The sequence below is a fragment of the Mus pahari genome, chromosome 3 (assembly GCF_900095145.1).
Source record: "Mus pahari chromosome 3, PAHARI_EIJ_v1.1, whole genome shotgun sequence".
Lineage (NCBI taxonomy): Eukaryota > Metazoa > Chordata > Mammalia > Rodentia > Muridae > Mus > Mus pahari.
Window position 1 is genome coordinate 15,815,304 of NC_034592.1, and position 22,268 is coordinate 15,837,571.

General features: G+C 54.6%; 2 protein-coding genes across 6 annotated transcripts in view; one reads left to right on the forward strand and one right to left on the reverse strand.

Moving 5' to 3' along the window:
- Ralgds (ral guanine nucleotide dissociation stimulator) overlaps positions 1–17,822 on the forward strand; it is a 39,873-nt gene extending 22,051 nt beyond the window's left edge. For 2 of the 4 annotated variants that reach the window (XM_021192369.2, XM_021192365.1), the window contains exons 2-18: positions 5,633–5,743; positions 6,950–7,143; positions 7,586–7,681; positions 8,314–8,507; positions 8,747–9,132; positions 9,737–9,952; positions 10,143–10,246; positions 10,592–10,676; positions 11,888–11,956; positions 12,281–12,367; positions 12,794–12,826; positions 13,062–13,183; positions 13,320–13,415; positions 13,606–13,807; positions 13,943–14,185; positions 14,966–15,080; positions 16,847–17,822. In XM_021192369.2, coding sequence (XP_021048028.1) covers positions 5,633–5,743; positions 6,950–7,143; positions 7,586–7,681; positions 8,314–8,507; positions 8,747–9,132; positions 9,737–9,952; positions 10,143–10,246; positions 10,592–10,676; positions 11,888–11,956; positions 12,281–12,367; positions 12,794–12,826; positions 13,062–13,183; positions 13,320–13,415; positions 13,606–13,807; positions 13,943–14,185; positions 14,966–15,080; positions 16,847–17,022 — 2,529 coding nt within the window. In that variant the 3' untranslated portion in view covers positions 17,023–17,822. The remainder of the gene's footprint in view (positions 1–5,632; positions 5,744–6,949; positions 7,144–7,585; positions 7,682–8,313; positions 8,508–8,746; positions 9,133–9,736; positions 9,953–10,142; positions 10,247–10,591; positions 10,677–11,887; positions 11,957–12,280; positions 12,368–12,793; positions 12,827–13,061; positions 13,184–13,319; positions 13,416–13,605; positions 13,808–13,942; positions 14,186–14,965; positions 15,081–16,846) is intronic. The other 2 variants (XM_021192370.1, XM_021192368.1) reach the window with 1 other exon arrangement.
- A 3,016-nt stretch (positions 17,823–20,838) lies between these two features.
- Cel (carboxyl ester lipase) overlaps positions 20,839–22,268 on the reverse strand; it is a 7,927-nt gene continuing 6,497 nt past the window's right edge. The window contains exons 10-12 of one of the 2 annotated variants that reach the window (XM_021194460.1): positions 21,645–21,842; positions 21,170–21,386; positions 20,839–21,136 (exon numbers count right to left, since the gene is read on the reverse strand). In XM_021194460.1, the coding sequence (XP_021050119.1) occupies positions 21,038–21,136; positions 21,170–21,386; positions 21,645–21,842 (514 nt within the window). In that variant the 3' untranslated portion in view covers positions 20,839–21,037. Of the gene's footprint in view, positions 21,387–21,644; positions 21,843–22,268 lie in introns of both variants that reach the window. The other variant, XM_021194459.1, reaches the window with a different exon arrangement.

Genomic DNA, 22,268 nt, shown 5'->3' on the forward strand with positions numbered 1-22,268 from the left:
TTGCCAATAATCCCCTCCCATCCCCATCCTGAGATTGGTTTCCTGGTAGCAGACCCAGGTCCAGAAATGAAATCGATCCAATTAAGGTCCCTGCACTGTCTCTGCCTTTCATCTTCTGTCATTTGTTTCCATCAGCCTGGGGTTGCCAGATGTCCTCACACATCTGGGCATCTGCCTACCCTCTCAGTTCTAAGTCAAGCCACCACTGACCTAGCTTGACCTGCTCCAGTCTGCTTTATGGAGATCATGAGGTTTATGCTCCTGCGATGACAGGCTTGCTTCAGCTTCACCCTGGCGAGAGTGATTGTGGAGCTGTAGCATTTACAGGCAGCAGACACCAATACCGTGTTCCTCCAGCTCACACAGACCTCCGGTTCAGATGCCAGCACCATCTGCTAAGAGGCTGGAGGGCAGAGAGGTGAAGTCCCTGACCTAGATAAATACATCGTCGGAAAGGGTCGCAGACAGGATTTCAGCAGTGTTCCCTGGGATTGGGAGTAAGGTGTCTGCTACATATAAGAGCTGGAGGCCAGACCCAGCAGAGATGGCTAGTGAACAGTAGAAGCCAGCAAAGGTTGTGGATAGAGCGTGACCCAAGCACTGCAAAAAAGCCTTGGTCAGCTGGGAGATGGGGAGGCTTAGAGTCCAGGAGAAGGTGAGAGTACCTCAGATGTTGAGACCTTGGAACTATAGCCAGGGGCTTAACATAAAAGCTAACAGCCGCTGGGGCTTGGTGGAAGAGCCTAGGCTAAATAATTTGCATGCATTTTGTCCTTTGAGGGGTTCAGGGCTATTAATAGCCCATTTAACAAATGAAACAACTAATTAGGTTGCACTCAACAAGCCGGTCCACTGCAGAGGCCTAGGCCAGGCAGGCAGGCGTCTTACCCTGGCTGCTTGCCTGTGTGCCTGAAGGCTGTGTGGGTTGGACACAGTGAGGCCAGGCTTCTTCCTCCAAGCGAGCGGCTGCTCTCTTGATCACACTGTGTACAGCTCGTAGTTTACCCCAGGGTTCTTTTGTTCCCTTGACCCTGAAAACTCAGAGATATAGGTACACAGAGTGTGTGTGTGTGTGTGTGTGTGTGTACACGCACGCACACGCTCGCACACAAGATAATCTTCCAGAGGTACTTCCTGGCTGACTCTAAAAGGACAGCCTTGAAGAACTTTAGAGCCTGTTGTGTTGGTGAGGAGACTTGCCATCAAAGCCACACCCCCAGGGTCTCCTTCTCTTACAGTTGCTTTCCTCAGAAGCACAGTGGATGAGGATGAGGAGGGCCAGATGGCTGGCACTGGTCCTCGTCTCCAGTCTGGGACACTAAGAGAGAGATGTGCTGGCCCATTTCCTAGGAGCCTCTGGGCAGCTCTGGAGTGGGAGGAACCAGATTGCTAGCAGGGCAGGAACAGGGACTGCCTGTCAGACAGTTTTCAGGACTGTAGATAGACCCCTCACTGGCTCCGACCAAGGAAGCATCTGAAGGGTCCCACAGTTTAGCACCCGCCCTGAACCAGACTTCTGATAACCTCACCGATGCTATGTTATCAGGCACACACCCCAGGGGAGTGAGCCAGCCCAACCCAGTGAGAGGGAGAGAGGGAGATGGGTTGCTTCCTAATACAGAAGCAAACACAGTTCTTCAGAGAAAGGACAGCCAGGGGCTGCTCACTCGAGCAGGGCACAGGGACCAGAACTGCTGGGCCATGGCTGTCCCTTTTGTTACCTTTGCCTGCAGCCGTTGTCCTACAGCTCACACCTGCAGGCCATCTGTCCTTTTGAACCCTAAGAGCTTGAGCTCTGTGGAAGGCTAGCGCCTCTGAGCACCAGTTTCTTCATTTGTAAAATGGACATGTTGCCAGGCAGTGGTGGCGCACGCCTTTGATCCCAGGAAGCAGAGGCAGGCGGATCTCTGAGTTTGAGGCCAGCCTGGTCTACAGAGTGAGTTGAGAAACCCTGTCTTGAAAAACAAAACAAAAACAAACAAAAAGGAGTTGTGGAGTGGGTCAAGTGAGACTGGCAGCCAGCAGAGGAGCCAGCCTTGGTGGATCCGGTCCCCAGGACACGTCCTTAAGCCTCTGCTTAGAGGCACGGGTGTGACGCCACCAGCCTGGCCACCTTTCATCTGCTGTGTAGCCTGAGGAAGTCATCTCTGTCTTCAGCCTCTCCCCTGCATCTGTGTACCGTGGCTGGACCCTGCCCTGACGGTATGCCTGACAGAGCAGCAGCCAGCTCTGGGTGTGTCCTTACAGGCCAAGGGTGAAATCCTTGCCCTGGCTGCTGTTTCCTAGCTCTACCTCTCCCTACCTGGTGTCTTTTCATCCACCAGGCACCACACTGGCAGAATTACATGCACTAAATATACAGAAGCTCGAGGCAGTAAGTGCCCGTGTTAGCTGGACGGCATGGTCATGGAGTGGTGTGAGTCTGACTTCAGCTGGGTCTGCTTTATACCTTGTGAGGACTGGGGCGTGCCCCCTCCCAGGCCTGGCCCGATGGTGGCCATCTGTAGATGGACAGCAGGATGGGGTGGACAAAGCCATGGATGTACTGAGCTGAAGGGGTGGGTCTCTCCTCCCCCGTTTGAGCCTAGTTTTATTTCCTGAAATGCTAACTGGCCAGTAGCAGGACTCGGGCTGCCAGGGAGGGTCCCTGGGACCTGAATCTGACTCGGTGGGAACTCTGCACAGGCCCAAGACTTTTCTTTGGTCTTGGTGCTCTCCTGCTGCCATGGCAACCAGGCACCTTGTGCAGTCCCTAGCCAAAGGTTCCTCTGATCACTGAGGGCTGCCACAGGGGCACAGCATCTAGGCTGTCCACCCAGTGCTGGAGCTGAGACAAGATTCTAATGCTTGATATTTACACTTTACCCCCTCTGTCGGCGCTCATGGCCCGGGCTTGAGAAGTCTCAGATTCTCACATCAACCCTCCCCTGGGCCTTGGTTTCCACCTGTAAAACTGGAAGGTGCTCTCCCTCCATGATAAGAGCCTAAGATGGCCCACTCGAATCTGGACTGCCTCCTCCCTGTTCTGGAAGCTCCTTTCCAAGCCTGGGCAGGACTCTGAGAAAGCTGCCATCTGGCTCCAGTAGTCCAGGTGGTCCTCGGGCAGGTGCGGCTCTCACACCAGTTCCTGTGCTGTACCAGGTGTTGTCTGCCATCCTTAGTCAGCTGCAGCCCCCACCGTGCCACCTGTTAGCTTCTGCTGCCACTCTCTCGCCATGGCCAGCTTACTGAGCCAAGCTGGGGAGTGAGACTCCTGAGATACAGTACCTGGTTCTGGTTCTGTGGACCCTGTGTGACCAGAGCTCGAGGGGGTCGGCAAGGGACCTGCTAGAGCCCTGGGGTACCCTGGTGACTGGGTGGTATAGGTAGGTGAGGTAAGGTTAGAATCTGTCACACATAGAAACTGTGATCTCATGCTTGAACAAGGCCTCCCAAAACAGAAGCAGCCGGTGTCTGACCGGACAGGCCACCACACCACCCAGTGCTTTCCAGGGAGATTGACACAGGCCTGCCATCCCCACTCTTACTGTGCCCCTTGCTTTTCTGAGCTTGGCCTGCAGCTCTTTCTTTTAGCTGGAGACATACATCCTGCTGGCCTGCCACCCTGAGAACTTTGATCAGGTGACACACCCCATTCTGGGAGCTCTGGGCTATGCTCAAGAGACTATGATTGTGGGGATGGCTTACTCCCAGGACTCCCAGGGACACTTTCACCCTCAAGCGACCGACCCAAGTGTGTTAGACACAGCAGCCAGCTTCATCCCTGGGGTCCTTGCACATTTGAGGGGCTGGCAGGGAGTGGGAGGAGATGATCCTCTCTAAGGACACAGCCAACCATGTGGCATTCCTCTCTTGGAGCTCAGAGGCTCCCTGGATGCCTGCCCCAGGCAGGCAGGCAGGCAGGCTGGCAGACATCTTTGCTGTCTCAGCTGTTTACCAGGCCAGCTTACCCCCTTCCCTCCCTGGACTGCTCGAGTATTCCTGGGGTCATGGCACTAACTACATGGGCTGCCTGCTACAAAGGTAGCTCAAGGCAGCCTCAGGTTACATGGTCTCTGCCCTTCCAACCTCAGAGGGACCTGGGGACAGATCCTTAGACTGGGAAGAGAAGCTTTCTAACCAGGCCTGGGGCCTCTCTGTCTTCTCTGGGTATCTGGTACAAAGGGGCCCATATTCAGTATTGTGAGGTGGTCTGGTTCATTCTGCTGTGATTGTTTGAAGGAAGCAGAGTGCATGGGCTTAGCTCCTCATGGCTGGAACAGTTCCCATCTGTGCAACAGGGTGTCAACTCCCCAGAGGAAGACATGCATGGCTCTCAGAGCCTGTCTGCACCCCTACCCCCATCCAGCTGGCAGAATGGCCCCCTTGAGTGGGGGGAGGGTACAGGGATCACATGACACTCCCACAGGGCCCAGGCCAGCTGCTGGAAGCCCAGGCCAAGCAAAGCCTTGCCTTTGAGCCCTGCTCAGGGATGGCCACTGCTGCTTGCGTCCATCTATGCCTGTTTGTGTGCCTGGCCGGGGGCACATTTCTGTCCAATGGGCATTGATAAAAACCTGTTGCAAACTAGCACTATACTTGGGTCCCCAGGCTGAAACCCAGTGTTGTGTGGCAGGAGCTTCATGTGTGCCCCTGACTCTGCTGCTGATGCTGGGTATGGCCAGGCTCCTTGGAAAAGGAAGACTCTTCCAAGAACTGCTGAGCCGACACACTGGGTGCTCCAGAGCCATGGTCTCCTTTATCTTTGCTGAAAGACTTTCTAGATTTGGGTTAGGGGTTAGCTGATGACAGTGTCACTAGTCTCTGAAGGGATGTTCCCTGCGCTGAGGGCCAGGATTGCTTAGGATCATGAGCCTTCTTGTTACCCACTGACTTCCAGGAATCAGGTCCCCTCCATCCCAGTATAGCCCTTCCCCAGAGGGCGGGAGTAGAGAGAGCCTGGGGTGCAGGGAAGTGAGCGGTTCCTTTCTGCTCTAGACTCTGAGAAGCAGCCACATGACCCCCTTCCCCACACAGGCCTCATGATTTGGAGTTCTGTGGATCCCCAGCACTGTCGCTGTACCCCACTCACTCACGTGAGGAAGAACAGCCAGCTGGGAACCCCCATGTTACCCAAGAAGTCTCAGAAGCATGAATGAGCAGAAGGGGAAGGAAGTGGCCTCAGATGTGGTCAGCGTCTGCACCTGCCCTAGAGCCATGGTGCTACTCCAGCGCTGGGCTAGAAAGAGCTGCCTGCTGCTGCCTGGTCAGCCCCAGACAGGACACAGAGAGAAGAGTGTGGGTGACCCTGCCCTTGGGCTCTGAGGCCAGTGCCACCTGGAACCGTGCTAGGGCCTTGGCACAGGGGAATCTGTCATATACACCAGACAGTTTGGCTGCCTCAGCTTCTATTTACGCTTCTCTGAAATGACTGAATAATAGTATTGTGCAGGTAGACGATGCCGGGCTGTCCAGTACTAGGTAGGAACAGTTTACTGAGATGCTGACCTTAAGGGTGTGAGGAGCCAGGTGGGAAGGGGAGTCCTGGCTCTCCATTTCTTCACCCTGGAAGTCCAGAAGCCACCTGTCTGTGCCGTACCCCTGTAGCAGACCCCTGATGGCCTGGCCTGGCTCCTGGGCCCTGTCTTTCCAGAACTCCACGCAGGAGATTGGGGAGGAACTGATCAACGGGGTCATCTACTCCATCTCCCTGCGCAAGGTCCAGCTACACCAAGGAGCCACTAAGGGCCAGCGCTGGCTAGGGGTAAGTATGGAGAGGAGACCAGGAGGGTGACCCTGCTAGACTCCTTTCCAGAGTTTTCTGTTTGAGGGCCCGAGTCCCTTTCACAACTCTGGGCTGAGCTTCCCTCCCTTCCCCAGCCTCTGCACAAAGGTCTTGCTGACATCCCTACTGACAGGTGAGAGGAGACACCATTGACTTTGCTTCTCATTTCCCATAAGGCCATGCATATTCAAATATTTTGCTCAGTTTAAAACCTGTCCTCACATGTCACTCCTCCCCTCCCCCGCCCTCTTCTTCCTAGTCTCAGAAACCCTCTCACATAGTAGGGCTGCCCTTTACCCCCAGTGAGTGGGAGATTAGGCTTTGTAGCTGTCTGTCTTAGGATTGCTATTGCTATAAAGAAACACCATGACCAAGAGCAAGCTGGGGAGGAAAGGGTTCATTTGGCTCACATTTCTGCATCATAGTCCATCACTGAAGGAAGTCAGGACGGGAGCTCATGCAAAGTTGGAACCTGGAGGCAGGACCTGATGCAGAGACCATGGAGGGGTGTGAGCCTGTTGTCTCACAGAACCCAGGATCACCATCCTAAGGATGGCCCCACCCACAATGGCTGGACCCTCTCCCATCAATCACTAATCAAGAAATACCATGCAGTCTTGTCCACAGCATATTTAAGGAGGCATCTCTCAGTTGGGGGGGGGGTCCCTTCTCTCAGATGACTCTAATTCTTCAACATGTATACACTCCTCTGCAACTTGCTGTCTCAACAAGTTTTGAGGGCTCCTTGAGCTAAGAAGCTGACCTGACCCAGCCACATAATATTCCATAAGACAACAGCTGATGCCGCCACACAGCCATGTTTTACCACTGTTGCATCCCAGTGTGATTCTTCCCTGTGGTCATTGAACTTGCTCAGGGAACATTCTGGGTCTTGATAGGCCATCCCCCTGACCCCGGAGTAAGCCTGTCTTTCAACCTCTAGGATGGGCTGTTCAGTTTGGAAACATCCCCTCCCACAGAGTATGTTAGAGAATGCTATCACTCACCTAAGAAACCACCCCGGAGGGCTCAACACTTCAAATTCTGCTTGAAAATCCAAGACTTTAAAACCAGAGAGAGACCCTCTTATCCTCGTTTGGGCCACATTCTGCTGAGGGTGTCCAGCCTCCAACTTCCCTGAGAACATGACCCTGCTACTGACCTTGCTCTTCTCCTGTCCCCCAGTGTGAGAACGAGTCGGCCCTGAACCTCTATGAGACCTGCAAGGTGCGCACAGTGAAGGCTGGTACTCTGGAGAAGCTGGTGGAGCACCTGGTGCCTGCCTTCCAGGGCAGTGACCTTTCCTACGTCACCGTCTTCCTGTGCACCTACAGAGCCTTCACTACCACTCAGCAGGTGCTAGACCTGCTGTTCAAAAGGTGAGCACCACCGCCAGACCCGGGACACCCTCCTGCCGGCTGCGCCTGAATCGTGGGAGAGTCCCAGCTTGGGGATAAGCATCCTCTTAGACTCTTGTCAGGACTGAACTGGATGGGCCCTGTTGGGGCGGGGTGGCCCAGCCAACCTGGGCTGTCAAGGCCTTCCTCTGTGGAGAAGCTTTCTCTCCTCAACCTCAGGTTAAGTGGGTTCCCTACATAGAAAGGAGAGGGACCTCAACCTAGATATACACAGAGCAAGGGCGGCCCTGTAGTAATCAACTGAGAGACCTCAGGTCTGCTGAAGTGCCTCGGTTTATAAAGCAATCTGCTGTGCGTAGCCACGTTGCCAGGCACCTAACTCCGTGACAGAAGCAGAATCCCTGCCTCCCTGGGCCCCATTCCCATCAGGGAGTTGACCAGTAACACTAGACATCATAAGCAGGTACGGTAGATGTGATGCCCTCACGGCCTCCTCTAGATATGGCTGCATCCTCCCCTACTCCAGTGAGGACGGTGGACCGCAGGACCAACTCAAAAAGTAAGTAGGCTTTGTGTCCAAAGGGGGGGTTTAGGGAACAAGGGTCTAGCAAACCATAGACCCCACACACCTGGTTCCTGATGCTGGGCTAAAAGGTCTAAGGCTACCCCTGTGTCAGACAGGAGAGGCAGGGTGTGTGTGTGTGTGTGTGTGTGGAGAGAGAGAGAGAGAGAGAGAGAGAGAGAGAGAGAGAGAGAGAGAGAGAGAGATATTGAGATTGATTCAGAACCAGTCACTATGAAAATCCTTCCCTAGCATAGCCTGTCTCAATAGCCGTGCAGCCTCACTCCTTAGGAGTGGGCATTTAGCTGGTCCCCGTGTCCCTCAGGAAAATGCAACCCACACCTGGCTCACAAAGAATAGGTACTGAGGTAAGCCTCGCCACTGGTTGAATGGCAGGCCCTTCGGGCGTCTATATTCTGATAGAGTTGGGCAGGAGTGGGAACAGGTCCCTAAAGAACCCTGTGAGCCTCCATCCCATTGATGAGCCTTTGCTGCCTCCTGGAGGACACTCTGTGACCTCTGTCCAGTTACTTGGACAACCAAAGGGGACTTGTGGGTGGAGGCACACCAGGATGCTGTGGGAGGCTGGGAGGAGAGACCATGCCACTGATTCTGATGTGTGTCCCCAGTGCCATCTCCTCCATCCTGGGCACCTGGCTGGACCAATACTCAGAGGATTTCTGTCAACCTCCGGACTTCCCCTGCCTCAAGCAGCTGGTGGCTTATGTGCAGCTCAACATGCCTGGCTCAGACCTGGAGCGCCGCGCTCACCTTCTCCTGGCCCAGCTGGAGGACCTGGAGCCCAGTGAGGCTGAGCCTGAGGGTGAGGAGCTAGGGGCAGCCACACAGAGCCTGCTAGGAGGGTCAGTAAAAGTTTCTACCACAGAGAGGCTCCAGCCACCAAGCCAGGAGCCAGAGCGAGCCTGGGGCCTAGAAGGTAGTACACCACAGTCTGGGATATCATCTTGTTGTGAGGGCAGGGGCTTGTTCTCTGACAGTTGGTGATTCTGTCTTGGAAGTACTGTGGACGAGGCAGCCACAGTGGGCATCTTATCTCCGCAGCCCTGTCCCCAGCTCCAGTGCTGTCTCTGAAGCCAACTTCACAGCTAGAACCAGCACTGCTGCTGACACCCAGCCAAGCGGTGACATCAACTCCAGTACGCGAGCCCGCCATGGCCCCAGTGCCAGTGCTGGCCTCCAGCCCCGTGGTGGCGCCAGCTCCTGAGCTAGAACCAGTTCCAGAGCCTGAGCCATCCCTAGCACTGGCTCCAGAGCTGGAACCCGCTGTCTCACAGAGCCTCGAACTAGAGTCAGCTCCGGTGCCCACTCCTGCCTTAGAGCCTTCCTGGTCTCTGCCTGAAGCCACAGAGAATGGACTCAACGAGAAGCCTCACCTCCTGCTGTTCCCTCCTGACTTGGTGGCTGAACAGTTTACTCTGATGGACGCAGTGAGTGGCTCGGGGGCGGGGCAAGGCAGGCTTCCTTTTATCCCCCTCCCCCCCCCCCCCTGTCTAGACCTGTTTTCTGGTTCAGAGCCTTTGTCCCTGGGCAAGTCCTAGCTCCACTGCCAACAAACATGTGATTAGGGCATACTCCTTAACGCAAGGCATTGATTTCCCACCCTGGGGTGGACATGGAAAGGGGGGAGGGGAGTGTGTGTGTGTGGTGTGTGTGTGTGTGTGTGTGTGTGTGTGTGTGTGTGTATACATGCCTGACCTCTGAGTGCTCGCCAAGGTGCTCCTGGGTCTCCCTTCTCCACTCCAACCTGAAGCCTAGCTAACCTCAGCATTCATAAAGTGCTTACTGTGCACTGGAGACTGAGACTCAGGCGGGCTGTAGCAGCAGGCGTGCCCGCTAGCGGCAGCAGGTGCTCCTGCTCTGGGGTGAGCAGGCAGAGCATTGCTAGGTTTCTTCTCCCTTCACTTTACCTGGGTGCCCTCAGAAGTCAGGTGGAGGGGCGAGGATCCCGAAGGCTCAGCCACATCCTCACTCTTACTTGCCGCAGCTTGGGCCTTTGGGCTGTGCAGGGCCATGACACTGACCCCTCCCTAGGAACTATTCAAGAAAGTCGTGCCCTACCACTGCCTGGGCTCCATCTGGTCCCAGCGGGACAAGAAGGGCAAGGAGCACCTCGCACCTACCATCCGTGCCACTGTCGCCCAGTTCAACAATGTGGCCAACTGTGTCATTACTACCTGCCTTGGGGACCAGAGTATGAAGGCTCCGGACAGGGCCCGGGTGGTGGAACACTGGATCGAGGTGGCCAGGGTAGGCTACATGAAGGGCCTCTTCTTTTATTTCATAGACCTCAGGGCCACACAGCCAGGCGTACACTCGCTCCAGGCACTGTACACTTGAGTTGCTGTGTGAACGTGTGTCCCTGGCAAGCCCTCTGGGAGCTTCCTGGCATCAGGAGGGGCTTGTCCATGGGCTCTACTCACAGACTCGTTGTCCCCAGGAGTGCAGAGCGCTCAAGAATTTCTCCTCCCTCTACGCCATCCTCTCTGCTCTACAGAGCAATGCCATCCACCGCCTAAAGAAGACGTGGGAAGAGGTCTCCAGGTAGGGCTCCCCATCCCCAACCCTACTGTATCCCAGGCTGGCTCTACCTTCAGTGAGGCCCAAAAGCAGAGACAGAGGGAGGGGTGGGCTCACTGGTGGGCACAGCTTAGTGTGCACACCCTGATTAGAGCCAGGTGAGTGTCTCATGCTTGCACACAGCACAGAACTAGCACACAGCTGAGAGCAAACCGGTTTTGCCTGCTCTGGTAGGCTTCAGCGGAACCATATTTAGGGTTCTTCTCCAGCAGCTCAGAAGCTTTGTCGTAAAGGAAAGCGGGTTCCCCATGGTGCTTGCCCCAGTGCACACCCTTCCCTACAGCCACCTTCACTCTGTGCCTCCTTCAGGGACAGCTTTCGAGTGTTCCAGAAACTGTCGGAGATCTTCTCTGATGAGAACAACTACTCCCTGAGCAGAGAGCTGCTCATCAAGGTGAGGTGGCAGACAGGGTGTTAGGGGGAAGGGGACAGGGGAGGGGGAGAGGGGACAGGAGATGGCAGGGTTTCATCTCCTCACTGAAAGCTTTTGGCCAACTTCCAGTCCTGTCAAGACCAGACAGGAGGAGGGGATGACTTTGTTCTTGGACAGGTGGCAGGCATTTGGTGGAACAGTAGGCCTCTGGTAATCTGATGTAGTGGGGACAGCCAGCCAGCCTGCTGCAGGAAGATGAGACAGCCGGATTAGCAGGTCTACAGCTTCCTGCCGCTGGCAGACTAATGGCAGATGGAGGAGGGTGCTACTTCCCTGAGCCAGCCTGTTCTCTCTCTCACTGTTGTCCCAGTGAGAGGCTACCTGCGATGGGCGTCATCCTCCATTCCAAACATCTAGTCCCAGGGTGCAGCCGTGCTTGTATAGGTGGCTCTTCCCACTGCCCTGAAGTAGCAACTGCTGACCAGCATGAGGAACGGTGGTGGGCTGCTTTATCCCTTGAGGCCATAGGGTGCCCAGGCAGCTTAGATGTGTCAGGGACTGATGAACTCACTTTCTGTCTCACCCCACAAGCTACCACATAAAAAGCATTATCAGTGGGCCCTGCCCTTGCTATGCAGGCCAGGCTGAGACAGCCCTGCAGGGCCCAGGACCCTTAGAGAACGAAGCATCTGCTAATGGACCTGTGGAACTGGGAAGCTTTGGTCTCGGCCCCGCCTTCTCCCTCTCCAGTATGACAGTTAGAGACCGTCCTATCATGCTTCATGTGGCCGGAGGACAGGACTCAAGTCAGTGGCCTGCAGCCCTCTGGGTCCCTGTGGGGTTCCATGCCAGGTGCTGCCAGTGTGCAAGCTTCTGTTTTCTTGTCTGGAAAATGGAGGATGCTGAGCTCACAGGACGAGATGGGTCTAAGGGGAATGAGGGGTGTGCAGGAGGTCACCGGGCTGCATACCCTCACTGCTGCAGGGAGCCGGTCAAGATGGCACTAGGGCCAGGGATTAAGCCCTCCTGTCACCAGGAACTTTGAAGGTGAGGTGCACAAAGGCCAGGCCCAGGCCCTCCCTCCTACCCAGTGAGTGTTAGAACAGGACACTGATCTAGAAATCTCAAATGTGGCAGCAGACAACACTGGCCCGGCCGGGCCCAGGATCAGAGCACAGTGTGGGCTCGGGAGAGGAAGAAAATCTTACTGACTTCACATTCAACCCTGGCAGGAAGGAACCTCCAAGTTTGCCACCCTGGAAATGAACCCTAGGAGAGCCCAGAGGCGGCAGAAGGAGACAGTGAGTGGCCCACCCGGAGGTTGGGAGAGGAAGGGCTCCCTTAGGGGGCCCTTACCTCCTGTGGCTAGATGACCTGCTATATCTTTGGGGACAAAAACCAGTTGTACCATCAGAGTCAGGGCTTGGCAGAGCTCTTTGGGAAGGGTTTGAGCAGGGGCCATAGATGTTCCCAACCTGGGATGGGGGCAGCAGGGGACCCTGGGCTGGAAGCAGCAAAGGTTCTTGAGCTGCTGTGAGTGGAAAGGCCTGGTGGGGCGGGGCAGGTGAGCAGTAGAGAAGGCCCTGCTCAGGCCTTGCTTCTTTCCCACCTGATTGATGCCCCAGGGAGTCATCCAGGGCACCGTTCCCTACCTGGGCACATTCCTCACTGACCTGGTGATGCTGGACACTGCCATGAAGGACTATCTATATGTGAGTGTACCTGGGCCTGTGGTGGGGTCTGAAGGGCAGGGAGGACAGAGCCCCCTGAGCTCTGGTTCTCAGGAGAGCTTGGAGGTTGCCCCCTTGGAGACTTTACAGAGCTCTGACAGCAGAACTGAGGGTTGGCCAGACTAGACCAGATGACCCTCAGATGGTGGCCTTGGGCAAGAGAATGAAGCTTGCCACTCCAAGGTCAGACAGCATGTAGGCCAGGCAGGGCCTTCGAACTCAGAGTGGGCTGGACAGAAATGTCTACAACCTCTGCCCACAACCTCTGCCCTTAGGTTTCCCCATGCTAGTGTCTAGAGCCCTGCGTGGATACTTCCTGCCCCCTAGTGAACGCTTGTGGTAGTGCAGAAGGTAGGCAGTGCTGGAAGGTGCCTGTTTTCTTATGGACATTGGCTGTCTGTCTTCTAGGGGAGACTGATCAACTTTGAAAAGAGAAGGAAGGTGAGGAGCTGCCAGCTTCAGAGGGTGGGGCCATGGGCTGGGCAGGCATGTGCATCCTTGTGATGCTCTATGGTGACAGTGACAGTTGGTACACTCTCCAGAGGCTGTTCCATAGAAAAGGGTCTTGGGGTGATGACATCCAGACAGCCTCCTGTGTGAAAGCAGGGAGACGCGTGAGTGGGTGTGAGGCGGGGTAAAGATCCAGAGGCTTCCACCCTGTTGTCTTTTGATCCAGGAGTTCGAAGTCATTGCCCAGATCAAGTTGCTACAGTCAGCCTGCAACAACTACAGCATTGCTCCCGAGGAACATTTTGGAGCCTGGTTCCGAGCCATGGAACGACTCAGCGAGGCTGAGAGGTGAGGGTGCTGGCCGTGGGGGCGGGGCGGGGGGAGGGCATGATATCTCTGTTGCCTGGTGACAGCTGCGTATCCAGGCTCCAGCTTTGAGGTTACCCCAATTGGGAGCCCCAGCTCACAGCCACGTCTACCTTAGCTACACCCTGTCGTGTGAGCTGGAGCCCCCATCTGAGTCGGCCAGCAACACCCTGAGGAGCAAGAAAAGCACAGCCATTGTCAAGCGCTGGAGCGAGTAAGTGCTGGGGCCTAATCCTAACACTCACCAGCCTGTCATAGAGTGAGCCGAGTCAGTGATCTGGGCCTCAGTTTTCACCTCTGTGAGATGGGGTGATCCCTCAGATATCCAAGGATAACAGGACTGAGAGCAGCCAAGGTTGGGATTCCTGGGAAGACCCCGAGAATAAGTTAAGTTTTCCCTGCAGCCGCCAGGCTCCCAGCACGGAGCTCAGCACCAGTAGCAGTGCCCACTCCAAGTCCTGTGACCAGCTGAGGTGCAGCCCTTACCTCGGCAGCGGGGACATCACCGACGCGCTCAGTGTGCACTCTGCTGGCTCTTCCAGCTCTGATGTGGAGGAGATCAACATGAGCTTTGTCCCAGAGTCTCCTGATGGCCAGGAAAAGAAGGTGACCACCCATGCTCCCTCCTCTGCCCATCCTCACACTTTGTCCAAGAAGGGGCCCAGAAGTCCCCAAAGCTGGCTGTTGGCCTTCAGAGCCCCTCGTGGTTCACACTGATGTTGACACTGCTGTCGTCCACAGTTCTGGGAGTCAGCATCCCAGTCGTCCCCAGAGACCTCTGGCGTCAGCTCCGCCTCCAGCAGCACCTCCTCTTCGTCAGCCTCCACCACACCCGTGGCTACCACGCGCACCCACAAGCGCTCCGTCTCAGGGGTCTGCAGCTACAGCTCCTCACTGCCTCTCTACAACCAGCAGGTGGGCGACTGCTGCATCATCAGGGTCAGCCTGGATGTGGACAACGGCAACATGTACAAGAGCATCCTGGTGAGTGAGCTGCAGCCCGTGTGCCTGTGAGGCCTGACATGGCAGGACGGCAGACGTCCCAGGAAATGGGCCAGCCCGCAGGGCATCAGGCCCAAGGCAACGGGACAGGGATTAAGGGAGAGTCACTCAGGACCCATTGACCTGTAAGACCCTTGACTTTCTCTTGGGGGCTGAAACAGAGGCCAGTGGTGGCTGGGTGCGTCCATGGGGACCGGCTGCTGACCAAGATGGAGGCAGACTGCTTAGGAGTTTGTTGTAGTCTAAGCTCAGGAAGGTGGGGACCAAAGCAGGCTGGTAGCCATGACCGGACTCAGTAGTGCCAAGGTGTGGATGTTGTTTGAACGTGGAGCCAGTGGGATCTACTCAGACTATAGATGGGCAGCACACAGAGGGCCTTTCCCACCTGCCGGGGCTTGAACTGCAGACGGCCGCTACACTGCGTCAGGTACCCTACCGTACCCACCCCAGTAGGGCCTCGGCCCTTCAGTGCCCCTCAGTGTCAGGAGCCAGAATGGTGCTTAGTCTCGGTCACCTGGCTGACCCCATGACTGAGCTCCCTGAGCTAGCCTGTGCTGCCTGCCCCCGCAGCCTTAGGGCAGGGCTAGACACGGGAGGCCAGTGAGCACTGGCTGCTCCTTCCTCCTTACCGTCAGAGTGGAAATTATTGGTTCCTCTTGCCTTCAGGAGCACACAGATCCCCAAGACCGTGTGGGAGTTAGTGGCAAGCTGTTGTAGGACACTGTGCCCTGTCTTGATCGCCTGCTCCCCATCCCAATTCAGGTGACCAGCCAGGATAAGGCTCCGACTGTCATCCGAAAAGCCATGGACAAACACAACCTAGACGAGGACGAGCCGGAGGATTATGAGCTGGTGCAGATCATCTCAGAGGATCACAGTAAGTCAGTCAACTGCAGGCCAGGGCCACGGGGCGGCTCAGCACCGGCCCCTCCCCCAGCGTCTGTTGCTAGGCCTCTCCATAAGTGGCAAGAGTTGAGGAGAGAGGCTCATGCGTGGGCCTGTCAGAGAGGACATTGCCTGGTTAAAATAAGAAAGCAGGTACTTCAGGAAAAATGCTCATGCTAAAATCCACACACGAGCCGGGCGTGGTGGAGCACACCTTTAATCCCAGCACTCAGAAGGCAAAGGCAGGCCGATTTCTGAGTTCGAGGCCAGCCTGGTCTACAAAGTGAGTTCCAGGACAGCCAGGGCTATACAGAGAAACCCTGTCTCTGAAAAAAAAAAAAAAAAAAATCCACACATGAGAGGCTGGAGAGATGGCTCAGCGGTTAAGAGCACTGGCTGCTCTTTCAGGGTACCCAAGTTCAGTTCCCAGCACCTTCATGGCAGCTCATCACTGTAGCTTCAATTTGCAGAGATCTGGCACCTTCCCAGCCATACATGTAGGCTAAACACCAACACACACAAAATACAAATAAATACATCTTTAAGAAAAAAATCCACACATGAAATGCAAAAAAGTGCACAGACGAGTCAGCGCTCTAGAAAGGAGAAGGGTGGAGTCACAACCAAGCCTGGGCAGGGAGTCGGCTCAGTGGTTAGTGTGCAGGGTGCTGTGTGCTGGACAGACAGCTCAGCAGTTAGAACTTGCTGCTTTCCAGAGTCAGTGCCTAGTACCTACATGGTGACTTATAATCCCCTAAGTGTGTGCTGCTCTTCCAAAGGATCTGAGTTCAGTTCCTAGCACACACGTCAGCTGGCTGACAACCTCCTATGAGTCCAGTTGTACGGGGTGTGATGCCCTCTTTGGGCCTCCATAGATGCATGAACGTAATTAAAAAGATAAATAGAAAAATTAGGCCATTCTCAAGGCTCTTGGAGAATTTCAGGGGCTCTGTGCCTATGTCCTTTTCCCCAAAAGGAGGCTGTGGCCAGCAGGTTAATGCTAGAGAGAGACATCACCACAGAGGCCACCCATGTCTGTTGTCACCACAGACACTGCTGAAGTGATCTGAACTCCCCCAGCTGAGCACCATTTGCTGCTGTCCACAGTAACTCCCAAGATACCTAGATGTTCTACTGCAAACCTCCTCTGAGCTTCTCCACTGTTTTGGTTATATGGACAGGGTGAGGGGGGCCTTCTTTCCAGAAGGCAGGCCTACAGAGGCTCCGGACCTAGAGGCAGACACAGGGTCAGCAGGAGCAACAAGTCCCGCTTGGTAATGATGGACAGATTCTAGGCCAGAGGTGACTAGTGGGAATGGAACCCAGAGGAAGGCTCTGCCCTCTGCTGGTCCTTGGAGCCTTGGGGAGTAGCAGTGGAGCGTCGAGGAAGGCGGTGTGGACTGCAGGACGCCTGCTCTGGCTGGACACCTAGCCAGCAGGGACAGCCATAAGGCGGTGTGGATTGCAGGACGCCTGCTCTGGCTGGACACCTAGCCAGCAGGGACAGCCATAAGGCGGTGTGGATTGCAGGACACCTGCTCTGGCTGGACACCTAGCCAGCAGGGACAGCCATAAGGTGGCGTGGGGGGACTTCCTTAGGCCTCATCGACCTCTGCTGGGTCACAGGAGAGGTCCTTGTTAGAGCTGGATTGGAGGACTCTCAGGGCCCTGCTGTGGCCTGGCCGGGAGGGAGGAGGCTCTCAGAAGGTGGGGGCATCCCAGCCACATAAGCAGCACTCCCCGTCCCTCTCCCACCAGAGCTGAAGATTCCAGAAAACGCCAATGTGTTCTATGCCATGAACTCTACCGCCAACTATGACTTCATCCTAAAGAAGCGGACTTTCACTAAGGGAGCTAAAGTCAAGCATGGAGCCAGCTCCACCCTCCCTCGTATGAAGCAGAAGGGACTCAGGATTGCCAAAGGCATCTTCTAAGGACATCTCCCAGGGCAGGCTGACTGGCTGGGGACTAAGCACTTACAGACTAGAGTGGCCCAGGCCACACCGGTACCTCTGCCCACCTGCCAGTCCTCCACTTTGACCCTGACCCTCCCCTGCCGCCGGGATTGACACCTGCCACTGACGGGCTGACCTGGCCTCTGGGGATCACTCGCCGCCTTCGGTGCCTTCTGCTCTCTGGAACCAGAGGACTAGCTGACTTTTGCCAAGGAGTGCTGCCAACTGGGCATGGGACCTTGCCTGCCCTGGACACTACCCACCACACTTTCCTGACACCTCCTCAGGTGCAGATCACTGCCACCCATGCTCCCGGACGCTCCAGGACACACATATACCCAGCAAGGCTGCCGACTGCATTCTCTCCTTGTGCCCACAGGCACTGGCCTGGGACCTTCACGCAGGTCCTAGCCTTTCCTCCCACACTCTAGCCTTTCTCAGGCTGCACCAAAGATCCCACCTTCAGGGCCTACAGAGGGAGGGGGTCTTGCCCACCAGGAGCCCAAGCCCTCCCTTGAATCAGAGAGAGAAGCCCTCTCATGAACTGCCCGGTTGGTATTGAATTCCATTCCACTGAAAGTGCCATTCACCACCGCTGCATCTGGGCTGTACAAGACTACACACAGTGGGAGGTTTGTGGGGAGGAGGAAGACAACTGAACATTTGTATAAAACGTAAAAAGTTTACTGATTGGGGTGGGGCAATATTTATTTGTTGTAAATAGAAAATGCTAGACTTGAATATTATATTAAAATCCCGTTTCTACTACGGCCTGGTCACTGTGCTTTTATTGGTTTTATTTCCTTGCTTATTTGCAGGGTTTTCTGACTCTTGTAAGGATTCTCAGTTGATTTCATGCAGGCAAAGAAGAGGCAGCTGAAGGGGCACACATCCACTTCATGGGCAGCAGACAGTTAAAGGGTGATGTGCTCAGTGCTACAGCCTCTCCGCACTCCCGGGGTGTTCTCAGGAGGAGGATGGCCTCTGAATGGCTGGTGTCAGGTGGTGGCTCTGGGGATCAGTCTCTATGGAGAAAGGAGATGGGGAGTGGGGTGGGGGCTCTACAGCTAAGAGCACACACATAAGGGGAGGTCTCAGGAAAGTGTGGAGGGCAGAGCCCAGAGGCAGGCTTCTTGGAGAGGACCTGGGTTTGCTTCTCAGCACCCATATCAGGCAGCTCACAACCTCCTGTAATCCCAGGGGTTCTGACTCTTCTGGCTCCTTAGGCACTGGAACACATGCAGCCAACACTCATACACATAGGATGGATGGATGGGTGGATGGATGGGTGGGTGGATGGATGGATGGGTAGATGGGTAGGTGGGTGGATGGGTGGGTGGGTGGATGGATGGATGGGTGGATGGGTGGGTGGGTGGATGGATGGGTGGGTGGGTGGATGGGTGGGTGGATGGGTGGGTGGATGGGTGGGTGGGTGGATGGATGGATGGGTGGATGGATGGGTGGGTGGGTGAAAGGAAGATAGGTAGGTAAGTGAATGAGATAGAAAGAAGTGGCAAGTTGTAAGCCAGCAGGGTGGCTCAGCAGGTAAAAGCACCCATTACTAAGCCCTACAACCCAAGTCTGCTCCCTGGGACCAACATGGTGGGGAAAATCCAATTCCTGTAAATGTGATCGTCATGCGCACCACATGTTCATAAATAAGTGAATATGTGTAATTTATAGAAAGAGGGTCTGGAGGGAGTACTTGATTGTTGGTCTTGTAGAGGACGCGAATTGGATTCCACATGGTGGCCCACCATCACGTGTATTTTCCAGAAAATCTGATGCCCTGTTCTGGCCTCCAGGCACACATGTAATACTTGAACACATGTAGGTAAAACCTCATACACATAAAAATAAATCATTCTTTAGAAACAAGCAGGATCTGGGTGCTAGAGACATTTCCTGTGTGCCCCGCCTGAGGAAGGGCCCTTGGTTTGATACCCCAGATCACAGAAGAAAATCCAAGATGATTGCTGACATCAACCTTTGGCTTCTACACAGATGTATCTACACATATGCAAATGCACACACCACACATGAAAATGAGAAATTCATTCCAGAGAGAAATGGAATAGAGAGCCAGGTTCTTTGAAAAGATGAACAAAATCGACAAGCCTTTAGTTAGATCAGCAAAGGAAAACAGGAGCTGAGTCTCCAGTTTGGAAGCGGGAGCATTGCTACCAGCTGTGCATCAGTCAAAAGAAGGACTCAGCATCCTCAGAGACCAGCGGTGTGCTCAGCCGGAGCAGGGCTGGAGACCATGGGGAGGCCCGGCCTGGGTGCTTCCTCCGTCACCCTACACAAGGAGCATCTGAACAAGCAGGGGCTGAGACAGCAGGTCACAAGGGGCTGGGGAAGGGAGGTGGAGGCTGGTGTTCAGCGGGTCCAGCTTCTGTCTGGGTGATGGAAACAGGTAGTGGCATTGGTGACACAATGTGTAATTGTCCTGAAAATGGTCCAATTAGCCTAAGACTTGTGTGCCTCCACAGCTTGTTAATTAGCATTTCTCATTGTCTGTGGGGGCAGTGCATGCATGGAGGTCAGAGGACAACATGGAGTCAGTTCTCTTTCCACCTTTACATGGATTCTGAAATGTCAGGCTTCCGCAGGTGCCACCTGCTGCTCAGTGCCATGCTCACCTGGTTAGCACAATTTTAAGAATTTGACACTTGTTTTTGTTTTTTTGTTTTTCCAAGACAGGGTTTCTCTGTGTAGCCCTGGCTGTCCTGGAACTCACTCTGTAGACCAGGCTGGCCTCGAACTCAGAAATCTGCCTGCCTCTGCCTCCTAAGTGCTGGGATGAACACTGTTGCATCCCTCAGAAGATGATGAAATGGAGGCTAACCTGAGATAGACAGCAAAACTCAGGTCTAAAATTATCTCATGGGCTGGTGAGATGGCTCAGTGGGCAAGAGCACCTGACTGCTCTTCCGAAGGTCCCGCGAGTTCAAATCCCAGCAACCACATGGTGGCTCACAACCATCCGTAACAAGATCTGACGCCCTCTTCTGGAGTATCTGAAGACAGATACAGTGTACTTACATATAATAAATTAATAAATCTTTTTTTTTTTTAAAGAAACTATTCAAAGTTATCTCATTTAAAGTAAGTAATTATTCGAAGCTGTAGTTCCTGGGCCCGGCTTCTTGAAAAGCTGGTGGCAGAGGAACCCTTGAGCCCAGCATTTGAGATCAGTGTGGGCAATACTGCAAGACCTAGGTTCCAAACAAAAGCCTCCGTCCCACATCTATGACGAATTTTGTCACAGTTAAGGGACTTCAAAGTCCTTTGTAAAAGTGGGAGGAGGAGGATTACCTGCAGACATGACAGGGGCCAAGCCCTTCCCTAAGGACAAGACATGCCCACTGACCTCGTTAGGGTTCTGTCCCCTGCTGCACCATGCCTGGGAAAGCCCGAGTGCAGTGCTTAAAGCTGTAGGGTGCCTCTTCCCCTTAGCATCCATGTGGCCCATGAAGCAGGTTCCAGCTTCCTATAGCTGCCTGTGCCTCAGATGGCCCCGCCTCTCTGCCACACACGGCTGCCAGGGCTAGAGGATGCCCCTAATAGATGGGATCTTCCAGGATCTCAGGGAGTTGCTTCTTGCCTGAAAGAGCCTCTCTACTACACTACTACTGCCCCACCCCTGGGTTTTAGAGGGGATGGGCCAAGTGCCTGTCACCACAAATGGGGCGTCCCTCCTTCCTCAGGCTGTTTCAGGAGCAAAGACCAAATATCAGATAGCGAGGGCTGAGGCTTTATTGAAGGACAGCTAATAAGAGCAGGACCCTGGGACCAAGGCTTGTAAGACTTTATTTATGTATGTATTTTATATATACGGGTACTTAGTCTGCATGCACATCTGCACACCAGTAGATGGAGTCAGACATTGCGAGCAGCCATGTAGGTGCTGGGAATTGAACACAGGACCTTTAGAAGAACAGCGAGTGCTCTTAATTCCTGACCCATCTCTCCAGCCCCAGCTTATAAGACTTTAGAAGCCAATGGTGGCAGGCATCTGAGCCTCCACAAAGTCGTCTGTAGGTGGGACAGGGGCAACCTGGGAGTCGTCTGTAGGTGGGACAGGGGCAACCTGGGAGTCGTCTGTAGGTGGGACAGGGGCAACCTCGGAGTCATCCTCAGGGGGAGTGAGGGTGTCTTGGTCACCGGTCACTGTGGGCAGCACGTCAAACGTCACAGCCCAGAACTTCAGGAACTTTTCCCTCAGGTGTTCCATCATGGAAGTGCTGGTTATTTTCTTAGTGATGTCCAGGTAGTTGCCATTCTCCAAGGTATAAGGGTACCAGTGTGTGGGCACAGGTGAGTTGCCCATGTTGGGGTCCCTGCAGAGCGAGAAGAGACTGAGCAGGGGCCTGCAAAGAGACTGGAGGCCCATGCTCCTGGACAGCTTGGCCATCCGAGCCAACCTTTCAAGGCTCAGTCATGGTGAGCACGTGCTTGGCCCTGGGGCTGGGTCAGCAGTTCTGCTCATGTGCAAACTAGAAGTTTGCCCAAGTGAGAGAGCAGGCCTACAGGGCCACAGTGACAGAGGAGCCCTCAAATCTGCTGCCCTTGGACCTGGGCTTCACCACACATCTTACCCACTCCTGGCAAAGTTGGTCCAATAGGCGATCATGGCCTTGGAGACAGTCCTGTCTTGGGGCCGGTAGCCCAATGGGGTGGCAAAAGGCTTTCCAAAGACGTACTGGAGGTCATCAGCATGGTCCGCCCCCATCCATTTGGGGTAGATAGGCATCCGTGAAGGGTGGGAGAACAGGTAAGAGTAGGTCTTGGCGCTCCTGAAGGAAGCAGAGACAGCTGTGTGGGTAGGGGGCTCCCCTGGGAGGTAGGCCCTAGAGAGAGGCGAGGGCCTGGGGGACCCAAAGACTCATCAAGAAATGAGGGTTGGTTGGTTGGTTTGTTTGATTGTTTGTATGTATAAGACAGGGTCTCTCTGTGTAGCCTCAGCTGGCCTTGAACTTACTGTGTAGCCCAGACTGGCCTTAAACTCACAGAGATCTTCCTTCTGAGTGATGGGATTAAAAGTGTGCGCACGCCTTTAGTCCCAGCAGAGGCAGGCAGATTTCTGAGTTCGAGGCCAGCCTGGTCTACAAAGTGAGTTCCAGGACAGCTAGGGCTATACAGAGAAACCCTGTCTCGAAAAACCAAAAAAAAAAAAAAAATGTGTGCCACTTGGGTGGGAGAGATGACTCAGAAGTTAAGAG